The 21,154-nt window shown below is 41.3% G+C and overlaps 1 protein-coding gene across 5 annotated transcripts in view; it reads left to right on the top strand.

Annotated features, from left to right (window-relative positions):
* DIDO1 (death inducer-obliterator 1) overlaps positions 1–21,154 on the top strand; it is a 55,145-nt gene that overhangs the window by 16,564 nt on the left and 17,427 nt on the right. For 3 of the 5 annotated variants that reach the window (XM_069953659.1, XM_069953657.1, XM_069953656.1), the window contains exons 3-7: positions 1,152–1,266; positions 6,237–6,993; positions 7,835–8,147; positions 9,092–9,376; positions 11,568–11,790. In XM_069953659.1, coding sequence (XP_069809760.1) covers positions 1,185–1,266; positions 6,237–6,993; positions 7,835–8,147; positions 9,092–9,376; positions 11,568–11,790 — 1,660 coding nt within the window. In that variant the 5' untranslated portion in view covers positions 1,152–1,184. Of the gene's footprint in view, positions 1–1,151; positions 1,267–5,997; positions 6,093–6,236; positions 6,994–7,834; positions 8,148–9,091; positions 9,377–11,567; positions 11,791–21,154 lie in introns of those variants that run through there. The other 2 variants (XM_069953661.1, XM_069953660.1) reach the window with 2 other exon arrangements.

Raw genomic sequence — 21,154 nt, 5'->3', positions numbered from 1 at the left:
ACAGCAGCTCCCTGTGTACCTCATAGAACTAATATCAGACTCTCCTCCTCCAGGCTGGGCTGCCCTGCTCTGTGGTGTTTTGGTCCATAAGATTGCTTACATGGAGGAGCATGTGACCAGGCCCCGCCCCCCAGTGTCCACCACTGAGCCTGTATATGTCTATGGAGAACACAGTGGACAGGGCCTGGTCACATGCTCCTCCATGTCAGCCATTTTGTGGACTGAAACAAAACAGAGCAGGGCACCTCAGCCTGGTGAAGAGGAGTCTGATTTTTTTAGCTCTATGAGGTAAACAGGGAGCTGCTGTCAGTATATACATTGAGCACACTTACTAATACTGTACACTGACCTATTTTACTAAAAAGTGGCCCCTTTTAATTTGATTGAGATTTCAGCAAGAAGTCTAAATTTTGGTCTTGAATTTAAAACATTGTTCCTGCTTTACCATTTATAGATGCATAAATTCTAAGGACTATGCTTCTCATAGAAGTGTTTTGTGTTTCCCATGGTGTATCTTTATACTCCTTAGATACAAACACACTAGAGGGGACTTACTAAAACTGTCTCACAGGGGTTATCCAGAATTAGAAGAAAAACACAGCTACTTTCTTGTCCTGTCCTGGGGTTGTGTGTGGTATTACTATTCAACTCCATTCACCTCAGTGAAACTGAGCTACAATATCACACTGAAATGGAAAGCAGACATATTTTTAAAGCCTGAACAGACCCTTTAAGTCTTAAACAATAATGAGGTGACTTGATGTGCACCAGATTTTTTCCAGAGTTTTTTTTTTTTTTTTTTTTTTTTATAATTCTAGCACATCTGTAGAATATTTTGTCTAGATTTAGACCAGTTGGCTTTGCTTTAGACAGTGATGATGCTGCAAAATGTTGGCAAATTTTTTGTCTTATGGCATTTTAGGCCATGCCCCTTTCCCAGTAAGCTATTGCTATTTTGTGTGTCTTCTTAAGTGCAAACATAATAAATGTATTGGTTGCCATGTGCCACAATTTTGGCGTGTCTGGAGCCAAAATCATGGTGCTACAGCCATATTTAATGTGGGCCGCTATATTCTGCAGCTGTTGGCTTGACGCTTGCTCTGAAACACTTGGCTCCTGCTGCTTTTACAAACGTACATATTTGTTTTCAGAGTTGCAGTGTGGCAGCAAAAGCATCACCTGCAATGGAGGAAGTGACAAGTTCTTTGTCTTCAGGGACTTTTGAAACTGAACTCAACCTTGAAATCTTGGAGAGCAGTTCTCCTGGTATGGTGTAGTTTATGTACTTTTCATAGGATCAGTATAGAAGTAAAATATGTATATACATTTTGATCCTTAGGAGTATCTATGGATAAATTTATCAAGACCAGCAATTCATACACTAGTCTTAAAAGGGGTATTTACATCTTAACTAGCATGGTTAATTTGTATTAAATATTCAATTAGCAAACTTGTGGACAGATTGTTGTCTAGGTTAAATTTAAAATATGTATATTATAGCTATCTACACACCAGTCAGACCACTGCTCTGAAAGCAGTGTTTTTTTGTTAACCTAGACGATGAGTTGTCAACATGTCTTACCAAAAAAAATAAAATTTAACTTTAGGAGCCTTAAAATTTTATTAGTTGCAATGGGAATACTCTTAAGGAAAAATGTACTTGAGCAGGATTTTACTGACCTTGCACTTATGGCATGGACAAGTTTTTTTTTTGTTGGTTTCTGACTTAAAGGGGTTATCCTGCGCTACAAAAACATGGCCACTTTCCCCCTACTGTTGTCTCCAGTTTGGGTGGGGTTTTGAAACCCAGTTCCATTGAAGTAAATGGAGCTTAATTGCAAACCGCACCTGACCTGGAGACAGCAGTAGGGGGGAAAAGTGGCCATGTTTTTGTAGCGCTGGATAACCCCTTTAAGACATCATTACACATGCTGATTATCCGCTGAACAGGCTGATTGTCACCCGGTGTATGAGGCTGTGTTCACACATGCATTCAAATTTAATTTTTATTGTGTTACTGCAAAGTTCAATTGCAGCAATCATTTTATTACGGCGCTGCATCATTTTATTGCATTATTACATTAGTGCATCACTTCATTGCTGTAATTATTGCGTTGCGTTAACACAATGAAACTCCAACTAATGCGAACGTAATCTTAGATCCAGCAGTCATCCACCATATGAGCGAATGTTGTTCACACGGTTTTGTTCTGTTTAGGCTGTGTTCATACATGCATTTTCATTGTGTTAGCCCAATGTGTGGCTGGCTGACAAATGATGGCAGCTGAATATGGTGATTGGTGATTGTTCATGCAGCCCTCCCAGCACTAGGATCAAGGCTTATAATAGGTCCAGTAAGGACGCTTACTAGATGGACGCTTTTTTAGAGCGATTGTTCCATGTAGTAGGGCCCTAACTTCCTAGTAAATTTATCAGGCTGCAGGAGACCACATACGCTTTTATTAAAAAAATAAAAATAAATGCTGAGTAGTTGCAAATTATAATATATGTGGAATTACGTGAGATAACTCAATACTGCATCAGGGAATTATCACGTGTGGTTGAGGCCTTACATGTGCACATTTTGTTTCTGTTTATAAATCGGAATCCTGATTCACAGACAGAAAAGGGACCCATCCGTTTTTGATTAGTGATCTGTTCTGCAATAAAAAGCATTACTGATGGTTTCTCCAGGAGATGACTGATTCTGGAAAAAACAAACCTTGTGTGGATGAGGCCTAATTATTAGGCATAGTTTAAGTTTATTTTAGCTGAAGGAGTGGTGCTTTAGAGTACGTAAATACCCCTGAAGTATTTTTAAGATTGCCATGTGTGAATATTCACTGTTAAGAAACCAGTCTAGGGCACTGCACAGCAATTAGCTGTCTCCTCACCTCATGTATTGTGATAAGCATTTGCATGTGTAAAGAGTATCAATAGTAAGTGATACTACATTGTTTCCTGGTTTTACAAATGCAAATTATGGTAGTCTGGTTTAGCACTAGTATGTTTTTGCTGTTTTGTAGTACTAACAAAAGGTTGGTAGATTGATTTGATTTATTGCAAATTTACAGTTTACATTACTAAACATTTTGAGTGATGCAGTCTATACACATTTAAAATAATGTAAGTGGTTGGCCCAAAAATGCGTTGTGGGGTGGCCTCTCAAATTTCTCCTCATAGCAGGCGAGCAAGCATCAGGCCTGTTGGTTTTTGTTCTTTTGGAAAACAAGCCATCATAAAAGCAGTGGTGCCTAGGATTCCGAGCATAATTCGTTCCGGGTCCATGCTTGTAATCCAAATCCACTCTTAAACCAATGCAAAATTTCCCATAAGAAATCATAGAAATGCAGACAATTGGTTTCACACCCCAAAAATGATTTATTTATTCTGAATAACATGTAGAACAGATGAAACAAACATTCAGAAACAGCAGAATATGTGATATTATAAGTTACTGTACAGTAATGGAGAGGATGGGAAACACAAGCGTGGACAGAGACTGCAGGGAGTATGAAGGAATGAGGAGGGAAGATGTGGGCACAGTATAGCAGCACTCTCTGTCCTGGAAGAGAGGGGTCACAGCTATGGAGAGATTACCTCCACAGTCCTGTCCCCTGATGTAAGCCCCAGCCAGAAGTGGATCTGCTATGATTTTGATGGTGAGGGAGACTTCCTGGGTCAGAGTACACTGCTGTAGACCCGCTATGCAGACCATGCCCCTCCCCCACTCCCCCTCCCACCCAGTACAGGGAGCTCTTAAACCAAAGCAATGCTCTTAAATCAAGTCACAATTTTGAAAAACTGTGAGCTCTTAAACCAAAATGCTCTTTTATAACTAAAAGCTGCTTTTTGGCAGAAATTGTTATGGAGTAACTTCTGTACTTTAAAGGGGTACTCCAGCCAACAAAAATTTATTTAAAATCAACTGGTGCCAGAGAGTTGTAATTTACTTCTATTTAAAAATCTCAATTCTTCCAGTACTTATCAGCTGCTGTAGGTCCTGCAGGAAGTGGTGTATTCTTTCCATTCTGACAGTGCTCTCTGCTGCCACCTCTGTCCATGTCAAGAACTGACCAGAGTAGTAGCAAATCTCATAGAAAACCTCTCCTGCTCTCGACTGGAAAGAATACAACTTCCTGCAGGGCATACAGCAGCTAAGTACTGTAAGACTTGATTTTAATTAGAATGTACAGATTTCTGGCACCAGTTGATTTGAAAGAATTTTTTTTTTCTCATCCCTTTTAACTATCATTTTAAAAATTGGTTGGGGTCCGGCTGGTGAGAACCCAGTGAATAGCTAGAGCGAACGGGCTGCTGCACGCTGGAGGCTCTGCCTCTTCATCTCTGCTACAGGGAGTTGTCTCCAGGACAAATCAGAAGTTGTTTTTCTTTGTAATGGTAGTTACACTTTAATGTTGATGAATACTAGTGCAATAATGGTTCTGAAAGAACCTGAAAAGGATAATTTTTCTTTGCATTGTGTAAATATTAGGAGTTGTATCCATCACAAAGCTTTTATTGTGTTACGTACTTTGGGTTTGGATAGGTAAAGAAATGTTCGCATGGTTTTTGTGTGATTGTTTTAATTGAAAAAGAGACAAATTCTCAGTGTGAACTAAGATTCTTAGTGATTCTTGTAGACAGTTATAATTTACCCTGTATTGCTTAATAGTGTGATACCAGCAGGGGGTTGCTATAGATTCATAATTTTTTCCTTTCGGTAGTAATTTGACATAATTTAAAATGCCTGTAACATCAAGATTGTGTAGCCATTTCTTAAGGCCGTACAATACGTCTCCAACTTAACCTACTATGTAAGGCTTGGTGCACACTGCGTTTTTGCAGTCCGTTTATTTCATCCATTTTTGCAAAAACCTGATGGAAAAACAGATGCAATTGTGTGCATCCATTTTTACCATTAACTTCCATTATAAAAAACACATTTTTTTTATTTTTAACCATACACACAAACTTACTTGACCTTATTTTTGTGTATGTTTATTAAAAAAAGCTTTTTTTTTTTTTTTTTTTAAATGATGAAATTAAATTGAAAAATTTCTCCATCTATTTTTACATCCGTTTTTGCACATAATGGATTGCAAAAACAGTATAAACCCAGCCTAAGTAAGGTTGCATTTACACAGACAGATTTATCTGACAGATTTTTGAAGCCAAAGACAGAATTGGATTTTAAGAGAATAGAGCCCAGTCTTTGTAGTCTGTTCCTGGCTTTGGCTTCAAAGATCTGTCAGATAAATCTGTGTGTAAATGCACCATTAGTGATGACCGTCGGCCATTGGCCACATATGTTATTACAGAGATGTGCAGCCAACTGTCGATTTTTCTTTTTACAAGTTTAAAATTAGCGATCAGCCGCCAAGCAGGAACAAAGTGTGTTCAAAAATAAAAGTCCACGATTGAAGGGGTTATCCAGCGAAAATCTTTCTTCAAATCAGCTGGTTTCAGAAAGTTATATATATTTGTAATTTACTTCTATATAAAAATCTGGTCTTACCATTACTTATCAGCTGCTGTATGTCCTGCAGGAAATGTTTGTTTTTTTTCCACTCTAATACAGCGCGTACTGTGGCCACCTCTGTCCGAGACAGGAACTGTCCATAGCTAGAAAGGTTTTCTATGGGAATCTGGTGCTGCTCTGGACAGTTCCGGTCTCGGACAGAGGTGACAGCAGAGCACTGTCATACTGAAAAAAAAACAAAAAAAAAAACCCCGCCACTTCCTGTAGGACATACAACAGATAAGTATGGGAAGACTTGAGATTTTTAAATAGAAGTAAATTTCAAATCTATATATTTCTGAAATCTGTTTCAAAGAAAGAAAGAAAAGGATTTGTGCTGAATAACCCCTTAAATATCACACCAGTGCGCGATGTTTCGGCTATAAGAAGCTTTTTTTCAAGCAGCCGCCAAGCAAGTTTTTGCTTGTTTTTTTTTTTGCTCTATTACGCGCAATGATATCTTTGTGTTTTGGCAGGTAACGTCTCCTTGTAATAGGACCTTTTAGCTCCTTCCACATAAAGTGAATGGCTGCACATCAGCTAAAGAAGTGCTAATGGTAGCGACTCACTGGTAAACTGAAACTTTATACTTCACTTAGTATGCTCTTGATGTGTCTCCTATGGAGATTGTGAAATGACATTGGCTAGTTATTGAACAGCAGGAGTTGTTTGCCCATCTCATCAGTTTTCTTATTTATTTTACTTATGTAAATAGCTTCCTTTTTGGATGACAAGGATCACACTAGTGAAGATGTGCTGAGATCTGTAAAACCAACAAGCAAAGAATTCAAGAAAACTTGGGGATTTCGTAAAACAACTATTGCCAAACGTGAGATATTCAGTGACACGGACATGGAGACTACTGAAGCCGCTCGGCAACAGACTCCCTCTCTGCGCCGCAGTGGGCGCCAACCAAAGCCTACAGAGAGGGTGGAAGAGTTCCTTACAACAGTGAGAAGAAATAGAGGAAGGAAAGTCAACAATATTGAAGATGCGAGCGATAGGTCATGTCCAGTAACTGATGCTGAAACTGCATCAGAGGGGAGTGTAGAGAGCACTCCTGAAGTAAAGCTCGAATCCAAGGCTGTAGGAGTCCCATCTAAAGTTCAGGTTAAGAAAGAAGAGGATGACAGTTCTGATGATAGTGATGGCATGACGCTGAAAGAACTTCAGAACAAACTGAGAAGCCGACGTAGCAACAATTCTGCAGGTGAAAGTGTTAAAGTGCACACTGTAAGCGCTGCAAGTACAAACACTTCAGAGCCTACTGTCCGTACTAGAAGTGCAAACCGTGCAGCCCTACTTCAGCAGCAAACTCAGACCACTCCTATAAAGCAAGAACCCCACAGCCCAGACCACGTACAAGACCAGAAAGCAGAAAAAATGCTTGTCTCCCCAAAAAAGAGACCAGAAGCTGAGATTTATGACCCAAACGCATTATACTGTATATGTCGCCAACCTCACAACAACAGGTATGGTCTGTCCATATTTTTGCAAGAAAGCATCATGTTTACATGCAGTTAATTTTTACATGTTGTGTGGGTAGATACTATGAGCTACAATTTGAGGAAATAAACATGATCTAGTAAGTAGTATTTACTTTACATGGAGTCTTAGGCTATGTGCACACTTTAAGGCTCCGTCCTCTCTCTCCATAGTAAGCGCCCGCATCAGAACTCTGTGGAGCTACAGATCATCCTGCCGGTACTGCAGTACCTGCCCGGATGATCTTTTCAGAGACCGGCCGTTCCATGACCGCGGAATAGCGGCCGCAGATAACTGACATGTCAGTTGTTTGTAGCGCCGCTAGGGGTCCCGTCTGGAGCGTATACTATGTGTATACGCTCCGGCCGGGTTCCTATACTTGGCAAGGCAACGTATCTTTTCGTAATAATCATGGCTGTTGTACAACGGCCGTGGTTTTACGAAAAGATATGTTGTCTGAACATGGCCTTATTCTGTAGAAACTCTAGTTGGAGCAGTAGTGCAACTGAGCATAGAAAATAGCTAAATATTTAGATTACGGCCTTCCTGCAAAATGCATGATTTTTCATTTATTACTGAATATTTATCACTGAACTAAAGTATTTTAATTAAAGAGGGGGGACCTGTGTTCATTCCGCTTTTGCAAAACTGCAATTCTCATTGTGTCTTGACAACCAAAGCGTTGGGAGAATTGCAGTTTTGCAACAGCTAGAGGGCCCGGATTTAGTTCTAGGAATTCCTCTTTTTTTCCATTGACATTATGATGATAGAACGTCATTTTCTTACATTTTTACTCATTTTATTTTTTATGTTGCTTTTGGGAAACAGATTCATGATTTGCTGTGATAGATGTGAAGAGTGGTTTCATGGAGATTGTGTTGGAATCTCTGAAGGCCGCGGTCGACTTCTGGAGAAGGAAGGGGAAGATTATATTTGCCCCAACTGCACCATTTTGCAGGAGCATGAAGAAAATGCAGGCGATGGTGAGCACAGGGTGTCAACTACTCAGCTAGCTTCTTGTGCTTCTGAAGCTACCAGTGTGGGAACTGTGGAACATGCTGCACCCAGTCAAGGTATCAAAGGCAGAATTGAGAAAGCTGCACACCCCAGTGGCAAAAAGAAACTGAAGATTTTTCATCCAGTAAGTATATTGTCTGGACCCGTCAGAAATGTTCCTTAACGTAAAAGAATTCAGTAGTGTTGTTTTTCTACAAAGGTACAATCCTACTCTTGCAAATGTTATGATGCACTGACAACTTCTGACAGACCTCATATACAATAAAAAAAAAAAAGTGTTTAAGTACCGAGGTTAAGACTTAGGGGGTCCTCAGGGTCTCTCATACACAAGCCCCAGGACCTGACAAGTAAGAAGGTCATTCTGATGTGGGTCTCCTCATCTCTCTGCAATGCCACATGGAGTGTGCCTGGTGTTAAGGTCAATATTTTGCTTTGTGGCATCACATAGAGCAGAGGACAACATTGGAACGCTGTTCTCCTCGTGTTAGGTCGTGGGAAGGCCTGTGTAGCCCCAGGGACCTTACAGAACATCTTATTGTAGCAATTTGTTAAAGAGAAGCTGTGTTGTATATTTAAATGAGTTTTTCTCATCTCAGTTAACATACTTGTAAACGTGTAGGGCTTGTCAAGCTAAATATGTTTGCATATATACACATTCCGTAAACTTTCCTTCTTCCCCTGATATGCTGCTCTTTTCCTTCCCTTATTGACAGCAGAAGTATACAGTAGTATACGAACATATATATATATATATATATATATATATATATATATATATATATATATATATATAATTCAGTGTATATCACTGTAAATCTATACTAAGTATGTAGACAACAAGCTGTCAAAAATGGGAGGATAGGAGCAGCATATTGGGTGAAGGAGGCTAGTTTCCTAAATAAATGTATTCGCAGTAATAATTATCTTGACATATCTTACAAGGATGTTAGATGAGATGGGAAGATCCCTTTTAATGCAAATAAAATGTTGCTAATTTCAGCTTATTGCAAAGTTTATTCAACATATAAGATTTTTGTCACATGTATTGTGTATACAATCTTATTGCAGGTGATGTTTCAGGAGTCTGTTGTGCAACCCCCTGAAGTGTGTGACACCGCTCTGGTTTCCCATGGGGTTACTACTGGTACCGAGTTGTCTGACTCTCCTGAAGTAGCAAGGTGCATTGGACCAGGTTGTGCAAGCAATGCCCTTCCTGACTCCGTGTATTGCAGTCATGATTGCATACTGAACCACGCTGCAGCCACCATGAAGTCCCTCAGCTCAGGCAAAGAAAGCAAGCCTAAAGAGAAGATCAAGGTAAAATCTGAGAAGAAGCCACCACTTAAAATCCAGGTAAGAGACACATTTTTGTAACAAGAGTCAGGATAAGGTTATTTTAGTTTTTTTGGACCATTTTGAAAATTGCTGAAAACTTGTAATATTAGGGGAGGGGACACAGCTAGACTGGAGTAATGTTCCGACACTTTTACCACAAATTTGATCTGAAAGCAAGGTGCAGAAATTGGTGTGCCTGCTTAAATTACTTAAGTATCTTATAAAGTGTTAGGACTTATTCATATGTTTTGTGGGCACTGCTATTCACCTAGATAGTAAAAGTGTCAGTGGACCCCCAAGTTTTGGAGTGCCAATGTCAAGTTCCTACTAATCACATATAATGCCCTTTTCGGTTGCATTTTTTGTACAGTGTATGGGAGAGTAGATGATGCCCTGGATTGTACTGGGTGGCTGGAACTCTTAATTGAACTTAATGTAGTTGGCATTTTTTTTAACGGCTCAATCATTCTTCCCCGTATATTTTCCTCAAATCTGCATTGAGTTATGCAGTGATCTGGTGCAGAAATGTTGCTAAAAATATGCCTACTTTCTGCACCATGTGACACTTTCCTATGTTAAGCCATGACATTGAGAGCCCCAAGCAAATCTCAACAAAACTCATCAGTACCTAAACATGTAAGCACCCTCATATTTTCACAGTGGCATCTGTCTCTGTATTGGATGCTGGTTTCTTCACAGACTGAGGAAGCGATCATAGCGAACTAATAATGAACTATTGCTTTGCAATGATTGTCAGTACACATACGTTTACTGGATCTTTTGGAAAATATTTTTTTTTTCCCTCTAAATACAAAAGTATTAGAAAGTAAAATTGTAATGTTACTATACTTTTTATACTGTAAATTATAGCTGTATAAAATTCAAAAACATTGGTTGATTTTGTATTTGTTAAACGTACTGTATTAGTTCTAGAGATGAGCGAACCTGCCGAGGTTCGGGCTCGTATAAACCTGAACTCTCGGCTTCTGACTGCCGCTGTCTGCCCGCCTGGAGGATCGCCTGAAAAACTGGGATACAGCCTGTGGCTATGGCTGTATCCCAGTTTTCCAGGTGGTCCTCCGGCTGTATCCACCCTCTCCACGGAGCGGGCAGACAGCGGCAGTCAGAAGCCGAGAGTTTTGGGTTCATACGAACCCGAACCTCGGCCGGTTCGTTCATCTCTAATTAGTTCTCTTTGTCATTAACCCTCTTGTGCCAGCCATACTTGTATATAAGTCGGCTGATATGAAGGGATGAATTGAGTGGGCTTGTACAGATAAATCGCTTAAGCTTGATACAGCAAAACACATGTCTAATGGGCCTAATTGGCCACCAATAAGAGTGCCAACAATTACATGACAAATAATAAAACACTGTGTAAAAGTACAGCTTAGTACAATGATAATACATGATACAGGATGTAGGGGAAAAACACAATGCGAGTCAGTTATATAGAAAGAAACATCTGTGACATGAAAAGAATTAGACCATGGTGACCATGTTTTCTCAAATGCCGCTACTGTATCCTCTCACACAGCAGCTTTCTTCTCTGATAATATGCTATTGATTCAGCTGGAGAGTTATGGGTTTTATAAGGCGAGAAAGAAAAAATCAATATGCAAAAGTGAAAAAAAAAAAGCCTGACACGGAGGGGGTTAACATTGGTTATATATATTTATGCCATCAGGGATGTGCGTATAGAGTGGGGCCCTTTTACAATGGCTCTTTTAGTACAAGTTTTATCAATTACAGAAGCTTCATGTTCTAAATGCTTACATTTTCTGGCCAGTTAAGTAAAGAAATGGCTATAATACAAAATATTGCTGAGGCTTACTGATGTGCTGCAAATACATAAAAGGCTATGGACCCCTTCTGAAAGGTCTTTTTGATATGATACAAAAAAAATTTCTTCCTATGCCTTAATGAAAAATGTTGCTACAAACCACTACAGCCTATATGATTTGCCCCAGCAGACTGTGTTTGCTTGTTGGCTGATCTCGGCCACACTTACATGGTCTGTTTTATCGGCTGAATGAGTAGCAGCAAAGTAACAGGACTTTATTAATCAAGTCTTTCAAAAGTTTCTTCATTTTACATTCAGAAAACAAGTCAACAATAAAGAGGTTTCAGTAGTCTTTAATTTTCTGATTTGAGAAGAAATAATAAAAATCATGTTTCAACCTATGTTATGTTTTTGCTTGTTGGACAGACTCCTTCAAACCCTCCAGTTGTACAGAAACCTGCATTCCCTGAGAAGACAGATGCTGTAATGAAGAAAGTCCTGGTGGTGTTACCAAGAATGGAAGCTGAAGCCAGGAGCGAGCTGAAAGTGGAAAGTGGCAGCAGCACGCCTTCTTGGGAGAGCGACCATAATTACATTGCAGCAAAGCCAGAAAAAACTGCTGCCCTTTCAGCTACACAATTTTACAAATGTATGTATCACATAGGAATTCTCCCTTAGCACACCGCCAACATCTTGCCCACATATACATCTTTGCTAAACATGGTTTCATAACACCAGTAATCTACACAACATCATTCCAATTAACGCAACACAATGTTTTCCATACTGTCATGCTGATTTCGGGAAGCTATGTGTAGTAGTACATATAAGGTAAGTATTGCAAGGCTGTAGGCTGAATGCCAGGATAACACCATAGACCAACTTGGGTAACTTATTGCTCTCTTGTTACAGAGATAATGAGAAGGTTACAAAGCAAACAGTTAACCAACTTCTCTGTATCTCATAAACTGTACTAGCACCTGAACCACCTAGATGGCACTGTAACTAGTCCTGACGTTAGACTGCAGCTTTGTTTAGGCCTCATTCAGATAGTTTTAATGTGGCTGTGCCCACAGTCAGGCTGGGTCACATATCCCAGTCTGATTGTAAGAATTTGACCTTACTTATGAGGGTTGAATGTTTTGCCACCCAGATTAACAAAGCTGTTTGCAAATCTCATTGTGTTAATATTTTGTGAAATGTTTGTTCAATCCATCCTACTGCAAACCAAGTGAAGATTTCTCTTGATACCGGCATGAACTACAGTACAGGTAAGTGATGATGGACCTATGGTATTGTCATTGTTTTTGGCAAAAAAAAAAAAAAAAAAATTAAAAAATTTATTGCACCTTCATGTGAAATTTTATTTTTATGCTGTGTACCCAGTCGGAATGTATTGCGTTGTAACGTGCACAACACGCGGTGAATCTTAGTAGCCAGAGGTTGAGATATACAGAGGTGACCTTAGTATAGTGTATAATATAGATATTGATCCCTAGCTGTGCGTTGTAATTTTCGCGCTCTAGAAGGACCTCTTCAATCCTTTTCACACAAGATACTTTAAATGGAACCTGTCATGACGCTGCCATCTTTAGATTGGTGACCAGTCTTAGCTCAGGTTTTGCTGGGGATATGCCCCATGAAAGATTAGTGCGCAAATCCTGGTAAAAACTGAACTGCAGGCTTTATGCCAGGTACCCTTTAATATCAGATTTCAGCTGCCTTGCCTGTGCTGATTTGGGCATGTGCGGAGGATACATGCTATTTCTATAAAGCTGGCCCCGTGTTAATGCATTCAAAATGGCACTGAACGTTTAGGAAGATTACCTGTTTTTTGTAAAACATGTAGCAGTGGCCTCCGTCTTGATAATCACATTCAAACTTTTTTTTTTTTTTTTTATAAATATGGTAACATTTTTTAAATTAGTGCAAAGGAAAATGGGGTTTTGGCCAGCCAGATTAAATCAATCCACACTACAGTAAGGTTCGCAACACCAATTTTACTTTTCACTCATACGTATCTTGTTTTTGCTGTTTACATGAAGGTGTAGTAATATAATTTTGTCATTTCTTCTAAGAAGCATTTTCTTACGTGATTTTTAAAACGACTGTAAGTGGATTTTTTTTTTTACTCTGCTCTTCAGTGACTGCTTTTATGTGACATTAGTTATACTGAACACCTTTAGGATCCTGTTTGTGGACAAGCACTTCAGCTGCACAGATTTAGACTTGCAATGATCTTAGGCTTTGTCTGATTTAGGTGATGGAGATGAGCGCAGTTTGTGTCTGATCATTCAGCTTTCGAATACTGGTGGCTAAAGAAGTTGGATGCAGCCCTGGGGGGGGGGGGCACAGATACAGCTGTTGGCTTTATCCATGCTTTCCTGTACTCCCTAGGGCTACAGCTTTGTAGCTGGTATTCAGTGCGCTCATTTCTATTAACCAGTATGACACTACCTATGTGTATATATATATATTAATTTTTTTTTATTAACTAACACTGGGGACAAGGTCAAAAGGTTTGACCACCACTCATTCCAACTCGAGCAGGAAAGCCTGGAGGAATATTCAAGGTCTTCCATAGTGTTATACTGAAGCAATTTCCTGATCTGTGGATAAGTCAGAAGACACTGAAAGGTAAAGGGTTGGTACATTTTAGTCTTTACGGTCCTAAAGCATCAGCAAGCATTTACTTATCTTTTTAAGCTGATAGCTGAATAATAACAAACATTTATCTCAGCAAAATAATAACAAACATTTATCTCAGCAATTCTACATACAGGGCCTGTGTTGGACTGTTCATGCGTCCCTTTAATTTGATTGTTGGCTGCACGTCCTCCCTCTACATTGGGCATTGTGCATCTGATAACTGTTGTGATCAGCCAGTCAACAAACAACCACCCCCCAACCCACCCCAAACGAACAGTTATTTGGCCCATGTAAAAGGGCCCTAAAGTTGTTAGAAAGTGCCATGCAAACGGCTGCCATGTCTGGAAGTTGTTATAACAACAGGTAAAGGTGCAAGACCACCATACACATTAGGTGGTCAGTCATGCTGAGCCCAATGGTGTGTTTACACAGAGAGACTTATCTGACAAATTTTTAAAGCCAAAGCCAGGAACGTATTTGAGAAGAGGAGAAATCTCAATCTTGCCTTTTATGACCTGTTCCCTATTTATATTCCCTGGTTCTGTCTTGAGAACTTGTTCCTGGTTTTGTTTTCAAAAACCTGTCAGATAAATCTGTCTGCACACACCATTAGACTGGTGGTTAGGACTTTCTGTGGACAGACCCTCCTCCCCATACTGCTCACTAGGAAAGGATACCTCCTCATCTGTAATCAGTGCATTTTCCTCATCAATTACAGATTATCAACCTTCGGTTTACATGTTTGGCTAGGGCCTCACTGCCGTTTTTTGCTTTTATTCGTTTTATGAAAAGACACATGCATTAAGATTGTATCGGTAGGATCCATTTTTGAGTAGCTTTAATTTTTTTTTTTTTTTTTTTAGCCTACACAAAAACGTAGTTGACCATGTTTTTCTGTAAGTTAAAACGAAACATTTAAAAAAAAAAAAAAAAAGTTAAACTGAAAGCAAAAATGCCTTTTGACCCTATTCGAGCCCATCCTGATGAGACAGAAGGAAAGTCTTAGGGCACAAACACACTGGGCGGATCGCTGTGGATCCCTGTCCTGTACCTGTACCCCCTATAGGCAGACAAACTTGCAGCAGGATGCACATCCCGCTGTATGTCAGCAGCCCGCCCCGTTAACCCTCCTGCCGTTGGAGCGTATACATCACCTTCTCCACGCTCCGCACTGATTGGCTGAGCAGGACGTGAAGATGCCTGGAGCCCTGAAGCAGGGAGCAGGTGATGTATATGCTCCAGCGGCGGGGGGTTAACCCTGTGGTCTGCGGGCATACAGGATATCCATCCTGCTGCGAGTTTGTCTGCCCATAAGTGTACAGGGCAGGGATTCGCAACAGATCTCTCTGCAGATTTGTTACGTGTGAACACACCCTAACAGGAACTCGCAACTGATCTGGCATGACATGACACTTTAAACACCTAACAATCCCAGCGGACTGACCCTGACTTTTAGAGTGAAAGGAGATGCTTGTTAGGGGAAAACAATACTGTTAAAAGAAGGCTCTGAAACCCTGTTTGGTGCCTCTGTTCTGTATGCAAGATAAGTTTAGGCATGGAGGATAAAGGTTCCCTATGGCATCCTTCGGCTTACAGAGATGTTGTAGCTGGGCCTATACATTCTGCACACTCATAAGTTTCTAAAGCTGGTCTGCTGTAAATGCTCAATTGATGACAAATCTGGCAACCAGGCAGGTCCACAAGTGTTACAAACTGCTCGAGATATTCCTGAGAAATCCTTGTATGTGTGCTGGTGAAGTATTATCCTGCAGCTGGACACTGAGAGACCATGCATGGGACTGACAGGATCTCCTGTACATATCACTGAGCCATAAGTGTCCCTCATAACTCTGCTAAGGAGGACCAATCATCAAACCAGCATGGGGCAATCTTGTCACTTCACTGCATAGGCAGGATTGAAGCGCCATTAGGCCTCCATCCTTAAACTCAACTGTCTGATCCCAAACCGTTTGGATTTATCACTAAAGGCGATGCAGTTCCAGTTTGTAGTAGTTTAGGTTTATTCTTTATGACGCCACTGCAAACAAGGGCAGCAGCTGCTTGCTGCCAATGGCATCATGTCTAATAGACGCGATGACATTATCGGGTCAGCGCTTGGAAATGGTCCAGGCATAGACTAGGTGTAATGATGGGGCCATCTATATCTGGATGGCGGACAAGAAAACTGGCAACTGCTTGTGCTTGTTGTGTCAGACAGGCCTCTGGTGTCTGGAACCTGTTCACCATGGGTCTGTGCCCTTGCATAACCGCTGCTCCACCTTCTAAAAGCTTCATCAGAAGAGCCTAAATGGTTGACAGCTTATCAAAAACATACATCCTGCCTCGCGGTGCAATGATTCCTCTTGTGTCTTTAACTGCTACATAGTCATGTCTAGCCATTACCCACCTTACCAAGAGGTACACTGCTCTGAACTATCCTTTAAAGAAGCATTCCACATCCTTTATTTAATTTCTCCCTCTGGTGCAGACTGGCGCATATACTTACCATTGATATTTTTCCCGTGGAGCTGCTTCATTCTGGATCTACGACACCGTTCAAATCCCATGGGCGCCCGCTGGACCTCTTCGATGTCTGACAAAACAGCAACCGCTGAGCTCAGGGAAACCAGCGACAAAAAACCCCCAAAAACAAATGGCGTACTCACTGAGAGTCCACTGATGCATTGCCCCCTATAAATTTAAATATGCAAAAGAAGGGTCTGTGGAGTATCAGTTACAAGTCTCAAAACACGGAATAGCTAGATATCCCTCCAGGGGAAGGAAGCCTATTGCCAAGGGGTGCCACCCAGTGGGGAGATTCCCAAACCACCCTGGTACGTAGCCCCTTAAGTCCCACTTGGTTGCGAGTATTGGAACATAAATAGGGAAATACCAGGGTGGCTCCTTTTACGCCTAACTCTGGCGAGTATTGCGACATGACAAGGGTTTACCAAGGCAGGCATCCATCCACAGACGATCGTTTCGGGGTAGTTGCCCCTCGTCAGGAGTAGGATTCTGGCTAACGGGCAATAAAAAATAGACCAACAAAACACAGCAATTGATGAGCTCAGGGAGACCAGCGACAAAAAAAACAACCCTTGTCATGTCGCTATACTCGCCACAGAGTTAGAGTTGGCAATAGGCTTCCCTTCCCTGGAGGGATATCTGGCTATTCTCGTGTTTTGAGACTCCACGGACCCTTCTTTTGCACTCTTCGATGTCTGGCCTGCAGGGTCTTCAATGCATGTCTATGAGAGCGCTATCATAGAGAGGCATTGAAGACCCTGACTTTTGGGCTTAAAGAGCCCTTAGCAAAAAAGTGGTCAGAAGAGCTGTGATTTCCCTGCTCCTGGGAACCAAATTGCGTTGTAGAACCGGAATGAGACTGCCTGGCGGCGGTACACCGATCATCAATTGCGCCAGCTGGGGGGGAAGGAATAATGTGGAATGCTTTTTAAAGGGCAGCAGGGGAAGCTCTTTTATGCCCTCTTCTTTCCCTATGGACATTATAAATGGGATAGGGCATAACCATCGTAAATGATTTCAGGGGTTAGAGTAATGGGGACACCTGCAATTCTGAGAATGGGGACTTTAAAATCCAGGCAGTGCATGTGTGCCACTTCTTTATTCTCTGTAGAGCTGCTGAATGTAGCTGAAAGATGCTTTTGTCTTATCTATGGCAGCAGTTCCATTGAGAATGACTAGAGCTGTGGGCCATATGCGTGACTCACTGGCATTTCTTTTCCCTCATTCCTCCCTGCTACTAGTGGTATGACCTTCTGCAATATTAGTAATGCCCTAATCTGTGGTTACTATGGGTTGGGCATAACTTGTCAATGTGTGAAAATTCCTAAACAGAACAATTATTACCCATGTAAAATAAATGGGGAAAAAAAATCTTATTCGTTGTCTAATTGCTTAGATTATGTGGTCCTAATCCCTTTTCTGCAGCATGTCTCCTTGCGTAAAGGTGGCCATGCACATTAGGTAATAGGTTGTTGGTTGGACAATCCTCTGATAAATATCAATCTGCATAGACTGTCATACACCTTTTAGTTTATATTGGCCGTTTAAGTCGTCCAAGCTTCTCATTAATGGTGTGACTTCGAATGAAGGCCGAATCTTTTTCAACGTCCGAATGAGAATATTCTAGATTAGAAAAAGTCTTACAATTTTCTTGACTGAAAAATAGTCTTTGAACAAGAGATCCTTGAATGAATGACCCCCTCATCCAACTTTTTTGACCCCCCTCATCCAGCTGACTTTTCAGGCAAAGTCACACCTTCTTTTTTGGGGGACATTGCACGGCAGTTTTTTTTTTGTTGGTAGTCATTGTGTCAGCAAAATGTTTTTTTTTGCAAATGATGGCCATAATTTGCATAAACCGGCTATGTTTTAGTGCTAAAAAGTTCTGAGAGATCTGTCAGAACCTGAGCTCAGCCGTGACAAACATTCCTGTGTGGCGGGAAAATGAGGGCTGGGCGGTCAGCCGTCAATTGTTGAAGGTTTATGCCCACACACTTAATGCTAAACGTGACAGGACCCAGCTGACAGTGCAAGGTGTATAGGGGACCCAAGATAAGGGATGGGCATAAATAATTTTACTCCCCAACCTATTTGCTTTGGGATATAAGCTGGTGCTAGAGCTGTCTGGCTATGGCTTGCCCCTCCCTGTAGGGAACACATGAACATTTGGCCGTACCTAACATTTGTGTGTCTGTAGAGGATCGGACTGAGAACTGGTGGCTGAACAATCAATAAAATAACTTTTTGAGTAAAGGCCCTATTCCACGGACCGACTGGAGGAGAAAAGGAGTGCTGTAAGCGCTCATTTTTCCCCTTTGCTGCAGCTGCTATTCCATGCGGCAGCAGCGGGCGGATGAGTCGGGGGGGGGGGGGGGGGGGGTGTTTGCTGCCCGGGTGATCGCTAGCAATGCCTGTTTCCGTCGCTCCTATTTCACGGAGCGACGGCTGCATATCGCAGCTATGAGTCGTTTCTTTTTCAACATGTTGAAAAACAAACGACTGCAACGATCAGCCGACATGAACGATGTCGGCTGATCGTTGCCTTCTATTCCACGATTATCCGTCGAATACGGCCGATAATCGTTCAATGGAATAGGGTCTTAAGTTATTGAAGTGTGCAGGCACTTCTAGATTGGAATTTAGTACCTGAGCTATCTCGAGGAAGCCCAAGTCAACTTTTAGCACAGCCCTAAAGGTCTTCGTACACTGTATACTTGTCGGCGGGTTCGGCTGTCAGTACAAAGTACAGACAGATTTATCTGACAGATTTTTGGAGCCAGGAATGGAGAAGAAATCCCAATCTTTCATTTATAACCTTTTCTCTGTCTATAGTCTGTTCTTGACTTTGGCTTAAAAAAAATCTGTCAGATAAATCTCTGTTTAAACGCATCATAAGGGGGTTTCCTGACAGTCTACCAACAGATGATGTGAGTGGCGATAAGGATCGGATATGATGGAAAATGGCTCTCTGGCTGTGGCTCAACCCTCTTCTCCCCATGAAGAACACAGGAACATTCAGCCATAAATTGATGTGTTTAGAATACCCCTGTAATGTCGGTGGCCTCCATAATGTAGAATGTTTTTATGGCATTAAGGGATTTATGGCACTCTAAAGACAGCTGTCTAGGTCATGAAACCCACAGTCAGGCTGGGACATACATTTGTCTTATGGACGGTAAAGTGCAGTTGACATACACTTGTTTGTGTGCAGCCTTTGGCTGCATTCAAACATTGCGTGTTTTGTCTGTGAAACACGGACGACACAAAAATTGAATGCCCAACCTGGACTGTTTCCCGCCCGGCATGATGTATCAATATCATGCCGGCAATGGGGAAACTCTTTGAATCACTGTGGCACTGTAATAACAGCGAGTTGCTAAGTAGTCCGTGTTTCATGGATAGAGCACAGAACGTGTGAATGCAGCCTATGAGATGTGAATGCAGCCTATGAGATTTGAATACTGTTGATTTGTAGTCAAGACAATCTTGAAAAATGTACAGTATGAATTAATAGTAGCATGTAGAGATGAGCGAATCGCAGATTTAAACAAAGTGCTTTGTTTGATCTGCGCTCTGCTCATAAAGCCACCAGGCTGTCAGCACTGCTCTGCTAAGATAAGTTTCCCAGGATTGGATCCAGCTTTTCCCGTCATCCTGGGAAGAATGGCAGGCAGTGGAGCAGTGCTGACAGCCCGGCAGCTGTGATTTGCTCATCTCTAGTAGCATGTTAAGCCTGTCGCATATTTGACTCTATACCAGATAGGGTGAAATCAAAATCTACATGTAATACATTAGAGGCTTTAGAAGTTTCCAGGAAGAGTGTGGAACGTGAACTCGGCCTAATGCCTTTTTCACACGTCCCGTAAAGTTGTCCGTAATTGCGAATTCGTAATCACGGTTTAACTTAGAGCATATTGATGTTATTGAGCTATTCACACAGTCAGTGTTAATTTTGATCTGTAAATCCGTTCCATATGCAAACTAGTACTATTCACATTTTATGGAAACTTAAACGGATGCAATTACAGATGATTTTCCACGGATCATGGAGAAAAAATAGTGGGAGGTTTTGCGGCCCAGAAGAATCACTGAACGTGTGAATGAGGCCTAAGGCTCTGTTCACATGCTGCCTTGTAATCTCGTTGATGTTGGAATAGAAAACTTCTGCACAGTGGACGCCAATGGTACCTGCTGAACCCACTGGCTTATAAGGAGGTTTCTTGGGTTCTAGCACAATGTCCACCATTTCCGTGAAAAATGGTGCTGCACGCTATGCTAATTTTTTTCCATCAAATGTAGTAGAATCTGTGATGTAGTCTCCATTGCTCCTGTGTATGTAAACTAAGGGGATCAACCTCATCTGTCATCTGCACTTGTTTACGGTGTCTTTACAAAGTACAATCAGTCATACCTCCTTGATATCAGCTGTCAGCCACACATCACCTCTTAGGGCTCGTTCCCACTGAGCAAAAGCAGCTGAATTTCTGCGCTGAATCAGCGCTGAAATTTCAGCCGTTAAAATAGGTGCAGAGCTAATTTCCATTGTGTTGAATGGAAATTCTGCTCTGCAGTTCACACAGTGGAATTTCCGCACTGAACTAATCCGCTTTCCGCCAGAAGAATGAACATGTTCATTCTTCCGCTAGCGGAAGCCTATACAAATCAATGGGGCTCTGATTTTCTGTTTCAGTGCGGATTCAGCGCGGATTCAGCGCGGAATACAAGCGTAATACAAGCGGAAATTACTCGCTGAATCAGCGCGGAAATGGGGAAAAAGGGGGGGAGGAGGATTCTAGTATATGTTCTGGTATAGTCTAGTTTACTCACCAAATACTCGC

This window comes from Dendropsophus ebraccatus, chromosome 14, assembly GCF_027789765.1.
Source record: "Dendropsophus ebraccatus isolate aDenEbr1 chromosome 14, aDenEbr1.pat, whole genome shotgun sequence".
NCBI lineage: Eukaryota > Metazoa > Chordata > Amphibia > Anura > Hylidae > Dendropsophus > Dendropsophus ebraccatus.
Note: the sequence above shows the minus strand (reverse complement) of the source record. Positions and strands in the feature narration are given on the sequence as shown.